The sequence below is a fragment of the Myiozetetes cayanensis genome, unplaced genomic scaffold (genome assembly GCF_022539395.1).
Source record: "Myiozetetes cayanensis isolate MyiCay16 unplaced genomic scaffold, myiCay2020 scf7, whole genome shotgun sequence".
In the NCBI taxonomy this organism is placed as follows: domain Eukaryota; kingdom Metazoa; phylum Chordata; class Aves; order Passeriformes; family Tyrannidae; genus Myiozetetes; species Myiozetetes cayanensis.
Window position 1 is genome coordinate 19589217 of NW_026087964.1, and position 18558 is coordinate 19607774.

Here is an 18558-nt window from a genome sequence, read left to right on the forward strand (position 1 = left end):
AAAAACATAGGAAATGTCTCATTTATATACGCCAGGTATTTTTCAAAGATTAGAGAAGGAATTTCACTTCTTTTTTCTCCTTTCTTTCCCTTCTTACTCTTTTATTCTTTGTGCTACCTCAACTCCATCACTCTGGTTGGAATACTGCTATATGGTTTGAACGAATTTGTCGACGAATCTAAAAGTTCTTCTGGTCAACTTGCACGTTCTCCTCCTCTAGCTCGTCTTAATTCCTCAGCCTCTTCACCCAACTTTTTTAAATATCTAAGGCATAATTCAAGTGGAGAACAAAGTGGGCATTTTGCACAAAAAAGGTGAGCTAGCACCTACAAATAGTTTGGGGTAGGGTTTCTTTTACCATAAGTATGAAATTCTGTAGCATAAATAATTAAGATAATTTATTATAGACCAAAGGTTGGTAGATTTTTATGGGAGAAGGAACCCTTTGAGTGCTCCACTACTGAATATAGTAGCTAATTACATAATTTGTTGTTTTAATCAATAAAATTCTTTCAGATGCTGGCTCACTCTCTAGAGCCAGTTGCTCCAAAGCAATTTGTTGTTATGCAGCAGACAGCAGCACTCCTTAAATTGTGTGAGGGATACGTTGCCAAGAGCCTGAGCTCACTCTGTCCTTCCTGAATCATTCGGTTCTGTTCTGCTTTGTTCATGGTAACACGTATTAATATTATTTTGTGCCTGACTCTAAAGGCAAGTTGACCAAGTTAACTGAATGGGGCAAGAAGTAGCAGGACTATGGAGAGCCAATACAAAAAAAAACCCCACGAACAATCCCCACCACCACCCCCACTCCTCATAAAACAAAAACCCAAGACCAAAAAAAACCTCAACCCATCAGCTTACATATTTGTCTTGGTTACTTTCAGCACTGTCAAATTCTACTTTTCTGTGCCTCCTTTTGTAGAATTAAAATACATATAAAGAACGTTGAGAAAAGGACATTTAACTCTTTGTTTCCCTGAGAATCTGAAATTACATAGCTGCCTAAAAATCTTGAACTGTGAAACCCCTTCTTAACCCCTTGAGCTAAAACTGCTTATTACAGCTCAAAAGGCTAATGAAACCAGATGTCCTTGGAAGTCCTGCCAACAGTCACTGGCCATTGGCAAGCAATTTTTATTGCTGTTGCTGTTTATTGTTCATTTTTGTTCTCTTGGGTGAAAGTTTCTTGTTTCTCCAAGGTGCTGATTTTTCTGAACCTGGGAAAATAGTCAACTGAGAACCCTGTTTCACCAGTTTCTTCAGTTATATTTGCTGAGTACTAACTAGCATCCCTTAATTTAACTTTAACTCAGAAGTATGATATAACTCAGGGCAGAATATGGCCCTGATACACTCTTCAATTTAGTAAGACTTAACTTTAATTCTGAACGTTAACTTCTCAAAAGTAAATTTTTCCAAGTAGATTTGTTAATGATTCTGTACACACAGATGCAACTTCTCCTTCCCCTTCCCTGTCATTTAAGGATATACCTTATTGAATATCTAAGCAATGAGACTGGAAATGGAAATTGATAGGGATATCAAATGGGTTAATGAGTTTAAATCAATACAGTCAAGCTTCCCAAGTTGATTGTATTCTGGAAGCGGAATTACCATGTAATTGTGATGGATTTACACTGGGATTGTAAGTGAACCCTGTTTGCAGGGCACACCATGCTACAGCCTTATCTTTATCTCTGTACCAGCTACTGAAGAACCTGCTTCACTTCATACTAGTGATTATCCCAGAGTATCCCCCCCATTCCATTCACATCTTCAGGAAACAGAGCTGAAGGCCATCCAGATATATCATTATGCTTTATTAGAAGCAATTATTTCTTAAAATTACTATTTCAGGAGTAAATTCTCCTGTTTTGTGTACACTTCTGAGGAAAGGTCTTCTAGTATCATCAGCCAAGTAGTTTTCTATGTTTTCTCTCTATGCAAAACCTTTTCATTATCTGAGTTGTTCTTACTTCCTTCTATTAATCTTCTCCTGAGTATGTTTGGGACTGGTTATGTTAAAAGACCAGAAAACTGTTGATGAAATTTGATCAGTACTCCTGTCTGTTGCATAAATAGAGCCACAAGCCTGAATGATTAGTCAGAAGGCTCAGCTTTTAAATGAAAAGTTCCAAGCTTGTCTGAATAAAACCCTGTTAATGCTTTACAAAGTGGTTTTTTCCGAAATCTTATTTTTCATTTGCCAGTACAAAGATTGTCACTGTCAGCTTTTCCTAACCTTTTCCCCCAAACTTAGTCAGTCATGGAAACTGATATTTAAGTAAATGTCCAATGATAAAGTTGGCATTGCTTCTTAATAGATTAAAGAAATTTATTTGAAACATGCACTAAAATCTTGGGATATAGCAAATAATAATAACTTTACTGGAAGTACATTTATATATATTGGAACACTTTAGTTTTCCCAAACAAATATGTATTTCAAAGTAGCACTTTGTTAGCAGTTTCAGTTTTGACTTTGGCTGGTATTCAGGCCTTCAGGATTTAGCTGTTTTTCATTTGAAACTTAGAAATGTGTATCATTTTTATTCTGTGGATTTATACTTCTTTGTTCTAAACTATACTTTTCCCAACTGCACTCTCAGCATCTCCTACCGTACTGCCTTAAGGAAAAAGCTTCATTCTTCCTCTTCTGTGCCAAATTTCTTAAAATTTCTGGCTCCTGTAGATGAAAATAACACCTCTGACTTTAGGAGCACAACAAGGTAGGGTTCTTTCTTAAAGCCTGGAGGTAAAACTGTATTTTCAAAGGTTTCTTTGCCTGAAATATTTCAAATGCTTCTTGCACTTGCAAAACATGATTTGTGCAACAGTTCATGTATGTGTATTCTGCATATAATTGCTGTCAAAAGGGTGAAGCTATCCCAGACTGCTCTCCCAGTAAGATAGCAGAACTTAGGCATTTTTGATGTTGCAGTGGTCACACAACTTCCATCTGTGTACTCCTGTGATTAGTCCTGACAAATGACAGTTTTCAGTTAAGGGAATATACATGATTCATCCTGAGCAGTGTTAGTGTCCTCAAATTGGGACGAGAAGATAACCTGTAAAATGCTCCTGCCTGTTGCTGCCAGAGGTACTTGAATTTCATTTACCCCTTTCAGCTTCAACAAAGACGTGCAAGCGTTTAGCCAATAGCTGGAATAAAGCAGTGAATAGTTTCGAGTTGTAACAGGTGAAGTTGTTAGGAGGATAGGAAAACAGTGTTGCTCTTCACTATTTCATTTAATATTCTGAATAAAAACCTCTCTATGGAGTGTGTGGATTACATCAAAGGAGTAATACCTAAGGTTCCAGGACACTGTTACCAAGTTTGTTGCTTATTTCAGAGGTAGACTTGTGAACAAAAAGGTTAAGTTTTGTTCTAAATCCGTGTTGGGAAGGAATATATTGCATACTTGGTTCGCAGAAGGTTAGAAGTTTAATTGGTGTTTATAAAGCCCCTTGATGTGTGCTGATAAAATGCATCAGCAAGTCTGTATGTCTCTCTGAAACTGGCTAGTTTTTGTGGATGGCATGTAAATAGCATAATAGTAAAGCTACATTATTGTGTATGTGTCTTTAATGTGTTGTGATTAATACACTGCTGCAAAGAAAACTGAAAATGAATTAAAACTGGGGAAAGCAGATTGCACAGAGCTGCCAGCCGCTATTTGTGAACCTCAGTGATGTTTGCAGTGTTGTACAAGCCCGCTGCCACAAAGCAAGCTTCACCTACCTAACACTAAGAGCTTGCCACAGCCTGTGCACAGCACTCTGCACTGCTTTGCTGGTGGTTCATGTTACTGTATTCACTGCAGACTGTGTCGCTGCTACTAGCAGATTCAGGTAACCTATTCACCAGCTCTCCTATGTTCTGCAATTTTAGCGACTACGAATCCAAGCACAGCCAGCAGGCTGCTGATGGAGACAGCCCTGTAAGGACTCGACGGCATTCATGGAGGCAGCAGATATTCCTGCGAGTGGCAACCCCCCAGAAGGCATGTGACTCTCCCAGCCGATATGATGGTAAAGTCTGTGTTTATTTGCTTCCATGAACTGATTACTGTATGTAGTCTGTGAAACATGAATCATTTTGTCTACTGAGTGGGCATATTTTGTCCGGTGTTGTGTTGGAACCATCGCAGTTTCCCACCTGCCTTTTGGTCGTGCCAAGCTCATCAGCTGTTGAATTTTTACTTCTCAGCTTCATATGTAACATTGTTCCTATTGTGTCATATTAACTAGCCAGAGAAAAAATTGGTTTTATGTGTACTATTTTAATGAGTTCTGGGGAAAAAAATGTATCATCGAGTATTGCTGTGAAGAAAAGATGATGCTTCTATTTCATCTTTCCATGTTGCAGCATAGAAGTATGTAATAGATAAATCCAGGCCTAGCAGAAAGAATTAGATTTCTTTTATGACCTCAGCTGAGTTCTGTATACCAGACTGAATTTGTCCTCATGTGTGCTGCTCCAGTCTGTGACATTTGCCACTTGAGTTATAGTTTCCTGAAATCCTTTAGAGATGAAGAACCACAGACCAGAGGAAAATCACAGCACATTAGCATGCAGGGGCATCATTTTATGCATCCTACTTTATGTAAGACAAATAGTACAGCACATGTGAGGCCAAGAATGCCTGACAAAAACTTGTAGGTAATGGTCTCTGGCTCAGTAAAGTTTGAATTTCATAGCATGAGCTCTGCAAGCTCTAACTTCAGACTGATCTCTAAGGCCTTTGTATAAGAAATAAGAAAAAGTGTTAGTAAACAGGAAAGAACAGTACATGATAGTAAATGCAATAAAAAGTAACTATCCTAATGTCACTAAAATGTTTTTCTTGCATCTTTAAGTGAAGCCTTGATTAGCTGGACGTGGCACATAACAGAATTGTTTCTGTCATTAATGCACTGCTTGCAACATAGTTTGACTGACAGTGAGGTAAGCTGTATATGGACACAGGTGCCTCTCAAATTTAGTGTACTTCAGAGTGAGGTGATCTCAAGATCATGTTGTGTAAACTCACAGGTGAAATGCTCTCATATACTTAAAGACATGTGAAGGGCCTGTTCAACCTCAGCTGTTTTGTAAAACTACTGTTTCTACAGGTTTTATGCATCTCTTTGTGACTGGAAATAGTCTTACTTGTTTTTGAAAGCCACAAAACCTTCCCATATTAAATGGGGGGGAAAAAAACCACCTAAATTGCCTATCCAAGCATTTCCTCTGAGACATAATAGCTGCAAGATAAAATCTTAAAAACCTACAGCTGGGTAAGCAGAATAGTTGGAGAAACAAGTGTGACCAAAATGGAAAACAGGATGTGCTATTATTAGGAGGAGCAATTTTAAAATATTTGGTCTCCACTCATTTTCTTTTTCTGTATTTGTTTCAGTGCACATAATCAGTTTATGAACAGAAGGAGAAAACTAAGTGTTAGGGTTTGGGCTTTTAAAAATTATTTATGCTGAATACTGGGGTTTTCCATTTGGAGCTTTCTGCATCTCCTGGAGCATTTCTGGTAGTAATGGATACTCGCTCATTATCCAATCTTTGCAGCCTTTAAGAGAGCTATTCTTACATTGGGCTCACCAGCACAGTTAACTAAGTAGCATTTCTAGTTCCAGAGTAAATGTAACTACCTATCATTCATCATCTCGCTTTTCTTTCATATTGCCTTTTTTGTTTTAAGTCCTTCTTGCTCTTTTTATACTGATTTCCTTTAATTTGTATGAACAGCTGATGTATCACCAAAAGATCAAGTTCAGCCAAATCGGACAGAGGGCAAAGAAGATTTTAAAGATACAATAGTTTGTCATGTTCTGCAGAAGTAAGCATGAAGAGAGGGAAATAAGAACATCTATGATCATCATCCTTTTATAGACTCTGACTCTACTGACCAGATTTCCATTCGAGTGCAGTAGCCAACACCCCACTCGGGAGTACTGTGCAGGAGAGCAGTAAGGAAAAAAACTAAAGAGTGGTTTAAAAGATAGTAAGTTAGCCAAAAGACCCAGATCTCTGTGAGTCAGAGATGATAGTTTTTCAGGTTTAGCCTAGGCTGCTTTACTAAATGTAAATTTAGTACAAATTACTTTGTACTAAATGTAAAATCCACCAGTATGCCTGAACTATGCATTGCTTTGACCACATGTGGGCAGGCACTGTCAACAAAATGAAACTGCTCTGTGGTTGTAACTTTGGTTTGTAATGAGTAAATATGCATGTGTAAGCTGTCACAAGATATAGAGACAACTTTAAGCTTTATACTCACAGGAAAACTTAGACTCTGACATTTGTGATTGTATTTGTATAGGCAGGTGAGGTGAGCTGAATCTCAAGATCGTGTTCATTGCTGCTCTCTGTGTAGTTAACACAGCAGGATATGAAGGTGTGTTTACTAAAAGTTTAAAGAAAAAAGGAAAAGAAGACCCACCACTAGTACATAGCTTTTGCAGAAATTTTGAGCTTACTCTTTCCAGGTTCTGGACTTGTGCAATTTCTAATGTCCTGAATTTCCATATGAAGCTTGAACAGCCTAAACAGCACTTTGAATCCCACTGTCTTGCACTTCTGGATCCTTTACTTCTTTAGACAGTGCTCATAAATAGTTGAAGTTACACTTCATTTCCTGTAGCTCAGCTGGAGAAAAATGGTTGCTGGCTGTGTTTTGGGGCTTGCATCATGTATTACCAGACAGGGAGCACTGTTTGTTTTGCAGACACCATTACTTAAAATGAAGGAGAGTGTTACTATACATGAAGGAGGGTGTTAATTTTTTACTAGTTCAGGAGTAAATAAAAAACAGTCCTAAATCAGAATTAAAGAAAAATATTGCAAATAGATACATACATTGGAAAATCATTTTTTCTTGCCAGTTGAGATTCTTGCCTTGCCTGATGACTGGACTAATGCAGGCATGCTCAACAAGGTGAGTACTCTGAGGCAACAGAAAGCCTCGTACAGAGACAGTTACTTTTGGTTGTTATAGGAACAATGTCCTTCATACAGGCCCTTCTCTGGCCACCTCCTGCTTGTTGGTGCTGCCACTGTCCCCTCCCCCTGCTGTTTTTCCCTGCTTCTGTACATCACTTCACAATGAAGCACATCAGAGAACTATTATGCAATTTGCTGCCTGGCAGGACAGCCAGGAGATCTCTGGTGAGGCTGATCTCCAGTTTGAAGATCTAAAAAGGAGTGTCCGCATAGGTGAAATGATCTGTAGAGACTTTTAATGCTTTACTGCTGATAGCTGGGGGATGGAGTGCTAAATTAGGCTAGTTCTAATGTGGCAAGCTACAGTTCAAATTATCCAACCTCATCTGCTGTTAGCTACTTGCCATGGAATGGCAGTGATGCTGCAAGGGGTGTGGAGCACCAGGGGGCAGCGTTTCTCTCACTGCCACCTTGAGACACAGTGTCTTGTCCTCAGATATTTTTCTTTTTTATGTATTTGTGGGAGTGTAATGAGTGTTGAGTCCTGCAAAGTGGAAAGATGGAAAAACGGGAGCAGAGGTCACTCATAGAATGAATCACATTTTGATCTGTTCCAATACTGTATTTCTTTTGAAATAAGGTTTTCATTATTCTTTTTTGGTTGTTTGGTTGTTTGTTTTTTGGTTTTTTTTAATAAAGCTCTGTCTCTCCTACTTACTGTCTGCAGTTATTTGATTTTTACCTTTATACCTCTCTACCTTACTTTCAGGCAGATGTTCCTACTTCTGTAGAATCATTCTAAGAAGAGCCACATTCTTTGGCTATGCAAATGGTCTAGGACTCTTTAGTTTTCTGATCACTGATAAAAAGGTGAATCTAACAACTCAGTAATCATTTTAAATCAGCTGAAGTATGGACACAGTCAAATCCCACAATTTTCAATTGTATCGGTTTTCTAGCCCCACTCAGAGTATTACACGAGCACTAGAGCAGGAAGGGACAGGTGTCCGAAAGGTAAGGGTGGGTGCTCCTACCCTACTTAGGAGCAGGACACACTTAAATCAGTGTAGACTGATTATGAAACTTCACCTTGCACTGCAGGACAGCAAGATATTCATGTACATTTATTCAGCATCTACAAATCTCTGTGCAGTGGATGATTTTCACTACAGTTTTCACATACTGACTGTTCAAAATTTGTCATAGTAAGAGAACTGTTTTGCAGATTGTCAGAAACTCCCAGCAGAGTCAAGTGCTAGATTTAAAGGGGGTGTGAATAGTATTTGAAGTACATGGTGGGAAAGTGATGGTGTTTGTCAGCGCTTTCTTGCTGAGGGAGATGTGTTGGAAGCAGACAGCAAGATTTTGGTAGCAGCTGTGTCAATTTTAGATTGGAGAATGGGTGATTTGTTTTGAAGGGGGCAGTGAGCAATCGAGTTGCATGTTGAACAGTGAAAGAAATTGCAATTTACAGGAATGAGATGCCTAGTATTACTTAGCAGTAGTTAGACAATAAATTCAGGTGGAAAAAAAAGGAACTTTAGCCAAAAGAACTACATAGTATTTTACAGCTTTACTTGCAGAAAAAAGAATTCTTTTAGAAAGTGCAATTATCTCTGTACAGAAAAATGAACTTGATTCATTAATTAAAGCTAATTTGGTTTTGGTCTCTGACAGAGGTATCCAGTTTCAGCACTCCTAAGTGCTGGAGAAAAGTTTGAAGAACTGTTATTCTTGAAACCAGCTGTAGTTAGCACCTACCTATCTGTTTATGTGCTTTGGGGTAAGGGTTATATCTCTGGATTATTTAAGCAAAAAATTTTTTAATCATTTTGTAGTAGTATTGCAAGTACTGTAAATTGTTACTTTAGCATTCTGTGCTAATTTATGGGGTGTAAATTATTTGTAGTGTATTTACCAATACTGTTTTAATGGTGCTCTTGGTAACAAAATTATTATTAACTAATTACTAGGGTTTTTTATCCAGTAATAAATCCAGTTGGTTAGAATTGATTACTCAGTTCTGTTCCTTTCAGAGCAAATATATGCTCATAATCTTGATTTGCAGAATAGGAGCTTGGCTGTAACCAGTAAGTACATGTTTAATATTTGATGGCTTCTGTGCCCATGGAGATACCAGGGCATTCATTTCTCAGGGCTTGATAATGTTAGTAAATGGGATTAATTTGGAGATAGTGTTTTTCTTTTTTTTTAAGAAGTTCTTGGATTAAAAAAATAAAAAAAAAAAATCTTTCAGATCTGATTTTAAACAACAGTATTGAAATACACAGTTTTTCAAGAATTCCTCATTCAACCGTTGCTTTAAGGTGTACGTCAGACTAGGAGAACTTGTTGCTTCTTGTGATTCTGTATTTATAGCTTTGTGGTAACAGAAGGCTTCTGGTAATGCTATTGCATTTGATTATGAAGTTAAATACTCCAGACATCTCTGTAAAATAATAGGACTATTATATCCTTGTTTTTAGAAGTTTGCAGTTTCTCTTTAATTCTGTACTACATATGAAAGAAGGTATTGCTCTACCTGAATGGAAGATCTGAAGAGAACTAAGGATGTTGTTGATGTATTTTCTTTTGGCAGTTGAATCTTACATGACTGGGAAGGTTCTCTTGTTTGATGGCCAAGCTGAATTTTGTAAGTTTTGAAATGCAACACAGAAAAATAATGTAATGCAGTAAATAAAATGCTTAATGGATTCTTCTGTCCACATTCGTACCAAATCTTGCCTGGCTTTTTAACTGTGGAGAGCAGGTGTGACTGGTAAACACAGTGTGTAGAGGGCCATGTGCAAAAGCAACTCCATAGGGAGGATGGGAGTAATGCATTACTGTTGAGAATCCTCCCTATTAGCCCTTCCTTTCTACTTGAAGTGTTGCAGTTTCTAGTCAAAGATGAATCTTATCACCTAGTTTTTGGTAGTGGAGGTTGGTTAGGTTAGATGCTTCTGAAAGAATGTTTTTAAAATACAGGCTTTTAGGTGGGTTTGTCACTTCTATTGTTTTTTTACTCTGTGTGGTTTCTCTTAATGGGTTTCCTTTTTTCTTTCTTGTTTTTGAAAAGCCTCGTTTAATATTGAGGTTGACTGAATAAGAATAAAAAAAATATTTGATAAATTATTTTTCCCTAGTCATTTACAAATGAAATTTCTGTGTTCATATCCCTACCAGTCAGATATTATCTGTTTTAATTACTACTGCAGTCGTTCACCAGCTTTTCACGTACAAACTCTTTAGTGTGGTCCCTGGTAGTAATATATCATGACACTTTGTTCATAATCTTTTGTACTTTGCTTTATATGTATCTTTGTACATAAGAGTTTTGTGTAATGCATCTGTTGATCCTTTTGGAGTGTTGGGATACTCTGCACCTTAGGATTGAAGCACTGCCATGTGAAGCCAGCAGCTTCATAAATAAATGGATGGATCTAAACAAATTCCACCTCAGTCCATTGTTCCTATTGGCCTTGTTGTTTTCATGGGTAGTATAAGTGGTGAAAGCATAAGAGGAGTGCTTTTGAGTGTGCTCTGAGGCATCATGAGGTACGTATGGATGCTCTGGTATATTTCCACCTGGTTCATGAGCAGTGTCATCTGCAGTTTGTTACCTTGCAGAAGTTCTCACAAGTCCAGGAAAGCTGATGACTTTCCCAAATGAAGTGCACTGTTTCTCAAGGAATACTTCATTTGGACCCATACACTTGTAGGATTGCATTGTGCAGAAGAGTAGTTCTGAAGGGTAGTCCAAATATGAACCTCAAATAGAAAATAACCTGCATATTTATAAAATGTATTAATAGTTATTGAGACAACTTGCTAAATCCTGAACCTTAATAAATAGAAGTGCAGTTACCTTGTAGGAGTACGTGTACAATGGTAGAATTTTATAGGGAAGCTGCAGGAAAGGAAGGGAAGGGGTACAGGTCAAACATGGAATAGGAGTCAACAAAAGGTTGGCAAGTGAACAGGGAAGCAGTCTTTCAGTGTGTGCTGAAGTGTTCAGATCCTGTTTAAGTGCACTTATTAATCTCATAAAAGTTCTGAAGGCTGCACGTTGCTTGGGTTTTAACTCATGGCTGTTTGGTTCAGTGGAATGTGAGCTCCTAGTTACGTTCAGTTGAACTGCTCTACTTGCTTTCTCTGCTGTCCTCCAGGTTGGGTTGTGCATAACAAAGCAATACTCGTTTTCTTGTTACAGTGTTTCTACTCTTGTCTCTTCTGGATCTGGAAGATGGGTGTATTCATGGACATGGGTTAGTGTTGACTTGCGGAATGTCTGGGTTTGTTAATTTGCTTTGAGGGATTACCTTCACATTCCACCGTCCCCCCTTCTTGACCAGCCAAACAGCTGATGCAACTCTCCAGACTTCCGACAGGCCACCTGAGCAGTTAAACAGGTTCATTCTGCATTCTGTAAATCCTGCCTCATGCCAGCACACAGATGGGAGGGAAGGCAGGGTTTGAACGTGTTGCATTTTATCAGAATAGACTTTAGACTTTCTGATAAATGTCCACAAGTGATAAGAAGAAAAAGAAAAGATAGAAAAGGAACTGCCATCTGGAAGGCAAAATCAAGCATAGTACTCTTCACAGAGGAATTAGAGGTAGCGTTGATAATGATAATTGTTAAGCTTATAGAATTTTAACCTTTCTATTTTCTTTTATAGCCTTAATTATTATTTCTTTTAATGAATACTGATCTTATCAGGTTAGTCAGTAACAGACGAGAAATTTTCAGCCTGAATGGAAGCAGGACCATTCCTGAAGCAGGACCTGCTTCAGTAATTAATGCTATACAGCAGTTCAGGTGTTGCCACAGATTGATCAATGGAGGACTATAAGTGAGTAACATCTCTGATAAACTTGTTAATTTGGTATTTTAAAACCATTCCATAAAATTTGTACTGAGGAGGTGGGATGTGTACATTGAAGGCTGGAAGATTCTAGGTGTATTTAATCCATTCGCTTGCATGTGTTTTACCAGCCTGGGTTTTTTTTTTAATTTTGGGGAGTTTTTTGCAAGTAGGTTGTCATAAACTGTATCAGTACACAGTCTATTATTTTCTAACATATGTGCATATATACATCCAAAAAACCAGAAGACACATCTGAATCTAAAAGAGATCCATAAACCACTGAGAGAATATGTAGGATGAGAAGAGATTTGTTTTCCCCAAGATACAAATGCATTCTATATTTCATGCTATAAGAAGTAACATGAATTTAAGACATAAGTAGACCACAGATAGTGTTACAGTAGATAAGGGTTTTCCTATCTGGATCACTTTTACCTTTTGCATTGATGTTTGGGGACCATTTTTGTTGATTCCTCTTTCTTATGGTGTCATTATTTTGTGCAGCCTCAGAGGAAATGAAAAGTTCCCTTGAAGATTGTCTTTTTATTTCTTTAAGTTTACTATTTTATTCAAGGAAATTAAGGGATTTCCACCAGCATTATCCTTTAGAACATTTTCTTTAAATCTTACGTAATATGCACTAAGGAAAATTGGATCAAAGCTGCTATATGTAGAAATTCTTCATAAAAATGTACAGAACATTGCTGACAGTATAGCATGTGCATAAAAAATAACATCAAAATCAGAAGTCAAATAAAATTAATTTTCCTTTCATTGTCAATACAAGTTGAGAATTATTGAGTGTGTGTACCTTCTCTACTTGCTGACATTTACCTAAATCTCTGTTATAATTGGAGGTTCTTACCCCAGAGAAGTCTTTCCACTTACTGTAAAGAAAAAAAACTTAATGTTTTGGAGTTTCTCTTAAGGAATATAATACAGTTGCCTTTTTATATTATATTTTCCATAACCAGCTGTATTTCTGAGTGCACCTGTCAGTTTTTCCTACTTTCTTTGCAACAAATGGTGATGGCAATTAACGTGTCAAATGTTTGACCTTTGCCTAATTCTCATTCCCATGATGTTTGTTGTTCTTTGAAGCGCTATAGATACAAGAAGTATGAGTATCCACACTTATATCCAGAGTGTAAGTTTGTAAAGGTTTAAACGGTTCTGCTAGCTGAAATTGTTACATTTATTTTTATATGTTTATTTTAGCCTGTGACTTTAACTGTGGTGATAAGCAAATAAATGTTGTATTAGGAAACAACTGGTATGTGGACCCACCCTACTTCTCTCTGACTCTGAGAGGAAAAGATTGACAGTGGCAAAACTTAGAAATGCAGAAGCCAACAGCTGTGAACATTTCCATTCTTAGTCATCTGAGCTAAGTTGTGGGAGTGCCTTCAAATAAACAAGAAAAGAATAGCTGCATATGAACAGTGTGAGACAATATATAGTGGCATTCTGAGCAGAACTCGAAGAGGTGAAAACCTTCCTATTTTGTTAGTTTTGAAGGGATGAGATGATGTGTGTGCGTTTAATTCAAAATTTTTTTCACTGTGCTAGGCAGTGATAAAGAAATGGACCACTGAGCTACAAACAGAATAATTGCTTCAGGAATTCCCCTTCTTCAGGGGCTGTTTGAAATAGCATGCACAGATGTACTTGTCCTTGGCTGGAGAGTCTGGGGATTGTTTTTTGTTGTACTAACTTTAAAGCATTTTCTTGCATGTATAGCTCAGGGTTCCATTTCACAGCCATTCTGTTTGAGTGAAGAAGTGCTGTTGTGATGGCCTTCCATTTGCAACTTGGTAGGAAGAGATTGGTTGTTTTGACCATTCATTTTAAAGTTGGTAAATTGAGTAATTTTTCTTCTAGATACAGGTTATATCAAAGACTATTGCTGAGCCTTCAGAGAAGCTGTATAAAACAACAAAATTAAGTGATACTACAGAAGATATTAAGAAAATGTGTAACAACTTATGCTTTTTACATTCGTTACCTGACTTAAAACAATATTGTTTACCCTTTCCCTAAAAAAATTGATTTTTCAATTTGCCTGAGATTTATTTAATGTTCACTTTCTTTTGTAGTGTTTTCAGTCTTTTTAGAATTACCTAGCATGCTTGACAAAAAGATACATTTTGGGGTAGACTGGCTGAAGGCAAAGGAAAAAGTGCAGAAGGTTATGATATGGTTAAAAACATGAAGTTTTTTAAAGACAAACATGTCTTAAATGTCTGTGTCCCTTTCCACCTATTTACTTTAAGAACTGGTAATCATCCCGTTGTATGGCCTTAGGGGGTGGTGTGTTTGTGCAACTAAGGGTGTGTGTTTTCTTTGTTAAACACACTTTAGAGATTATTCTTCAAATTCTGCTGGTGCTAGATCTGATTTTATCTGCTATTTGAGTCCTGCCAGGTTTCAGCTATAGGTTATGTTTTTGTAATTTCTCAAACTTGCATTTTTTTTGGTTCTCTGTGTGTAAAGCTGTAATTAGCAAGCTGTGGTCTTGGTGTGTGGTACAATGTTTTTATCAGATTATAGAAAAAATTGTTCTAGGCTTTGGCCAATATGATTCTTATTCAGAAGCAGCTTGTAAACCTGCTTGAAACTTGTCATTTGGGAAACCTTGCTTGCTACTGCTACCTCTATATATATGTGTGTGTGTGTGTGTATATGAGTTTGTGTATATATGTAGGTGTTTTTGTGTGTGTGTATATATATATACAGTCTTTCAAACTGTGTCCCTTCATTCACCTGTTCATGACATCTAAGTAGTTCACAACAGCTTCTCTTTTTAAAGATTACTGTGAACTGGGAGAACTTCCACCCAGATCTCCATTGGAACCAGTGTGTGAGGATGGCCCCTTTGGGCCAGTGAAAGAAGAAAGGAAACGGACACCCCATGAGCTACGTGAGCTGTGGAAGAAAGCAATTATCCAGCAGATACTGCTCCTCAGAATGGAGAAGGAAAACCAGAAGTTACAAGGTTGGTGAAGTTCTTGATTACACCCTACTGCAATAGAAGTTCACCTTTTGGTTTGCTCTGTGGTCTTGAGAGTGGACTGCACCAAGTCTTAGTGAAACATTTTAAGAACATGCAGGTTAATCATGTTAATTCATGTTCAGATCAGCAACATCTCCCTCAGCACTCATTAATGTAGATGAAAATTGACACTTATTTTTTTATCACTTCACCATATTATTTGTTTACTTGATATTAAGTAATACTCTTATTTTTACCATGCTGAGCTTTTTTAGGCTAGTGTCTAGAAGCTCTCACAAGGAATTCAGCATGATCTCTTGTCATGAACTGCATTATTTTCTACATTCACGTCCATAGGTCCTTGTCTAAGTATTGGTCATTGCAGTGTTGAGTTTAGCCAGTCTTGAGGCTGGATGGAAGTTCTTAAGGAGCTGTTTGTGGATATGAAACTATGGGTGACTACAGTAGTACCCAGATTGTGCAGGCAAGGTTTGTATAGAGTAGTAATGACTTAGATCAGTCCGAAGGGTGATGAGAAGGCACTTGGGAAACTGTAATTTGCAGTTGTTCTTAACCACCATTTTTCTGTGGATGAATTAGCTGCAACAAATCTGTTTTGGTGGCAATTTTTACACATAAAGAGCAACTGCATGCAGAATCACAAGTGATTGCCCTTGAGAGCTTCTCCTTTGAAGATATGCATCATGAGGACAGAACTGTTTATCTGGCTGATTTTAGATGTCAGGAAGGGAGAAGTATCTGGACTCTCAAAAGGGAGGTACCTGACATGAAAATGGCAATTCTTCTGTGATTTTGCGTAAACTTGTGGAAGGGTTGTCTTCCAAGAAGAACTGTGTAGAGAGAGGGCCCAGCTGTGTGAAAAGGTCAGTAAACCAAACGTGAAATTCTTCTTTAAACTTGGGCTGAGACTCCTGACTGGAAAGAGAAGACACCTCTTGTACACTGGATATGGCCTGCCAAATCACTTAGCCTGTCTGTAGGCTATTTGCTCCCAGCAGTATAGCTCTCTTAGTTCAACCCTGGTATGTGAAGAACACCTGACACCTGAGTTTCCTAAGAAACTGAGTTTCCTAAGAACCCCACAAGTGTTCCCAGCAAGTGTACTGGTTAATCTGGTAAAATAAAATATGGCAATCAATACCAAAGTTACGGTGTTCTTGGCTCAGAGGCCAAGACCATCCAGAGAAGAGGTACCGAGAGCAATGATTTATACAATCGCTTCAGCTTAGAATAGTTCTGCTGTAAATGAGCTTCTGTAACTTTTTTATGGCATTTAGAAATAAATTTGCTCTGTTTTGTGTATCTATACTCCTGATTTTTTAAAAATTTCTCTTGTATCCCAATTATCTGAATCTAGAGCCTGCAATCAAGTTTTTGGCGACTTCAGGTCATTTATATCCATACAAATTTTAACAGGTTTAACTGGATGCTCCAATTTTGTCTACCCAAAAGAAAAATTGCAAAACCATCACGGATATATAAAGACGAATATGTCTAAAAAGCTAGTTAATGAATGACTGAGGCAGGTGTTGGCAGGGCTGAAGACCCAGGCTGTGCTGTATGCACTATGGAGTAAGGAAGTTGTCCTAAGTAGCTGCTGCATGAAGATCTCAGATGGTGAGAAATACTAGAAAACAACAGATGACTGTGCTGTAGCGAGCATGGCATCTTTGCCGATAGGGCTGATGTGTGATATTGGGAATTGGGTAGTGTCATAATCTAAATAAAGTTGTTGATAAAGGCATATTCTCACCTCAGTCCTCACATGTCGCTCCCACTGAAACATTTTTGCACATAGCATAAGACTGAATAAAGCAGAAAAGTCTGAAAAGACTGAAAAGTTGCCAAGCACCAGAAAACACTTGTTTGCAAAAAATGGAACATTGAAAGATTTCTTTGTTTTCATATAAGCTGAAATTTAAATACCGTTTGTAATTATCTTCATACAATACCACCTGGGTTTTAAGTTTTTTAAATATTCTCATTTTTAAATGTGTTGTATTTGACCTGACAAAAATGTGAAGATGTTGACAAATAGCTTAGATAGACAGAATTGCTTTCAATGTGGGCACACAGCAATGGCAAAACTGTGAGTGCTTGTATCTTCATGGACTGTGAGGTCCAGATCTTGCGAGCGCTTAGGTAACCTCATAACTCACATGAATGACCTCACTAAATGAAGTCATTTGCATGCAAAAGCAACTACAGGATGAGGACATACACTTCCCAAATATAAACAGTTCTTTTTCAGCTTTTAAAACCTAGAAGCTTGTTTAGCCAGTGGAAATACAGGACAAGATAACCCTTGGTAACTCTCAAGATTCAACAGTCTAAAAAACCTCAACTGCAGATACAGATCTTAGAACAAGTTGAGTTTAGTGTGTTGATAGTGTCATTATGGGCAGTGTAAATTTCAGGTGATCTTTAACTATTCAGTAAATTTATATAAAGGAATTGAATATACATACAGTAGAGAGTTAAATTAACAAAAGACAATATAATATCATTTTGATATACACTGTCTCAAGACTGAAATGCATAGGAGCATGATTTTGTGAGTTCGTACTGTGAAATCATCAGAAGTAGCGGCAGGGTTATGATGTATGGCAGAATGTCCTCAAAATAAAAGCACCTTGTCAGCATTACAGTAATGCATCATCACAACAAAGAAGTAAATTAATCAAAAAACCATGGTCACTTCATGATACGCTATTTCATAAACATAGTTTGAAATCAGGTATTTTGTAGGAGAAATACTTCTTAATTTTTGTTTAATACTGTAGAACCTTTTCAGACTTTTATGTCTTTTGAACTTTTGTTCTACCCATTTTTGCAAGTAGAGAGCTGCTCTTGTCTTGGAACTGCGTGCATTGAGTCCTCAGCCACGTTATAGCCTAGTTAAAAAATTGAAATACCTACTTTGTTAAATTCTTCATAAATTTCCCACAGTTTATATCACTCCTTAATGCTCTCTTTGTAGCTTCATCTTGGTTTCCTTATAAAATTTTCTTTCAGCATTTCATCCTTTTTGGAATAGATGACTGACATATTTCCATCTCATCTGACCTACACTTTTTTTTCTCCCTATTTTTTCAGTTTTATGACCTGCACAAATTCATCCACTGTCACAAAAGATGCTTTTTATTTAGTTTACATGAGTACCATTAATAAGCCATTTTTTCCAGGTACATTATAGTACTAAAATGCCCCCACAGAAACAAAACTTAAAAGCTTTACCATATTCATGGGAAGCTGTAAGTTAAACTAATCCATTTTACACGTAGTAAATAATATTGACTGCTACATTCATGATATCATTTCCTAGCGTCAGAAAACAATTTGCAGAACAGACGTCTGAAACTTGACTACGAAGAAATCACACCATGCTTAAAAGAAGTAACTTTGATTTGGGAAAAAATGTTGAGTACACCTGGAAGGTCAAAGATTAAATTTGATGTGGAAAAAATACACTCTGCTGTTGGGCAAGGTAAGCATAGTTTGTTATTCTGAGTTGTTGAAATGCATGTAAACTGTATTAGAAAAGAAATAGGGTGACTGCTTGACCACTCCTTACAATCAGGTTCTGACTAGAGCTGCTCCTCGGGCTGCTGCCTAAACAAGTCACAATGTTCAGGACCATCATGGTTGTGCAAATGCAAATACCAGTCCCTTTCAGGAGCAGCTGCAGTTGTATTACCGGAAAAAATTCATATTTTAATAACATCTGT

At 37.4% G+C, this 18558-nt stretch overlaps 1 protein-coding gene across 8 annotated transcripts in view; it reads left to right on the forward strand.

Annotated features, from left to right (window-relative positions):
- TBC1D1 (TBC1 domain family member 1) overlaps positions 1-18558 on the forward strand; it is a 99135-nt gene that overhangs the window by 64881 nt on the left and 15696 nt on the right. For 4 of the 8 annotated variants that reach the window (XM_050338237.1, XM_050338236.1, XM_050338238.1 and 1 more), the window contains 5 exons: positions 186-314; positions 2613-2732; positions 3896-4035; positions 14627-14812; positions 18156-18317. In XM_050338237.1, the coding sequence (XP_050194194.1) occupies positions 186-314; positions 2613-2732; positions 3896-4035; positions 14627-14812; positions 18156-18317 (737 nt within the window). Of the gene's footprint in view, positions 1-185; positions 315-2612; positions 2733-3895; positions 4036-11515; positions 11566-14626; positions 14813-18155; positions 18318-18558 lie in introns of those variants that run through there. The other 4 variants (XM_050338241.1, XM_050338242.1, XM_050338239.1 and 1 more) reach the window with 3 other exon arrangements.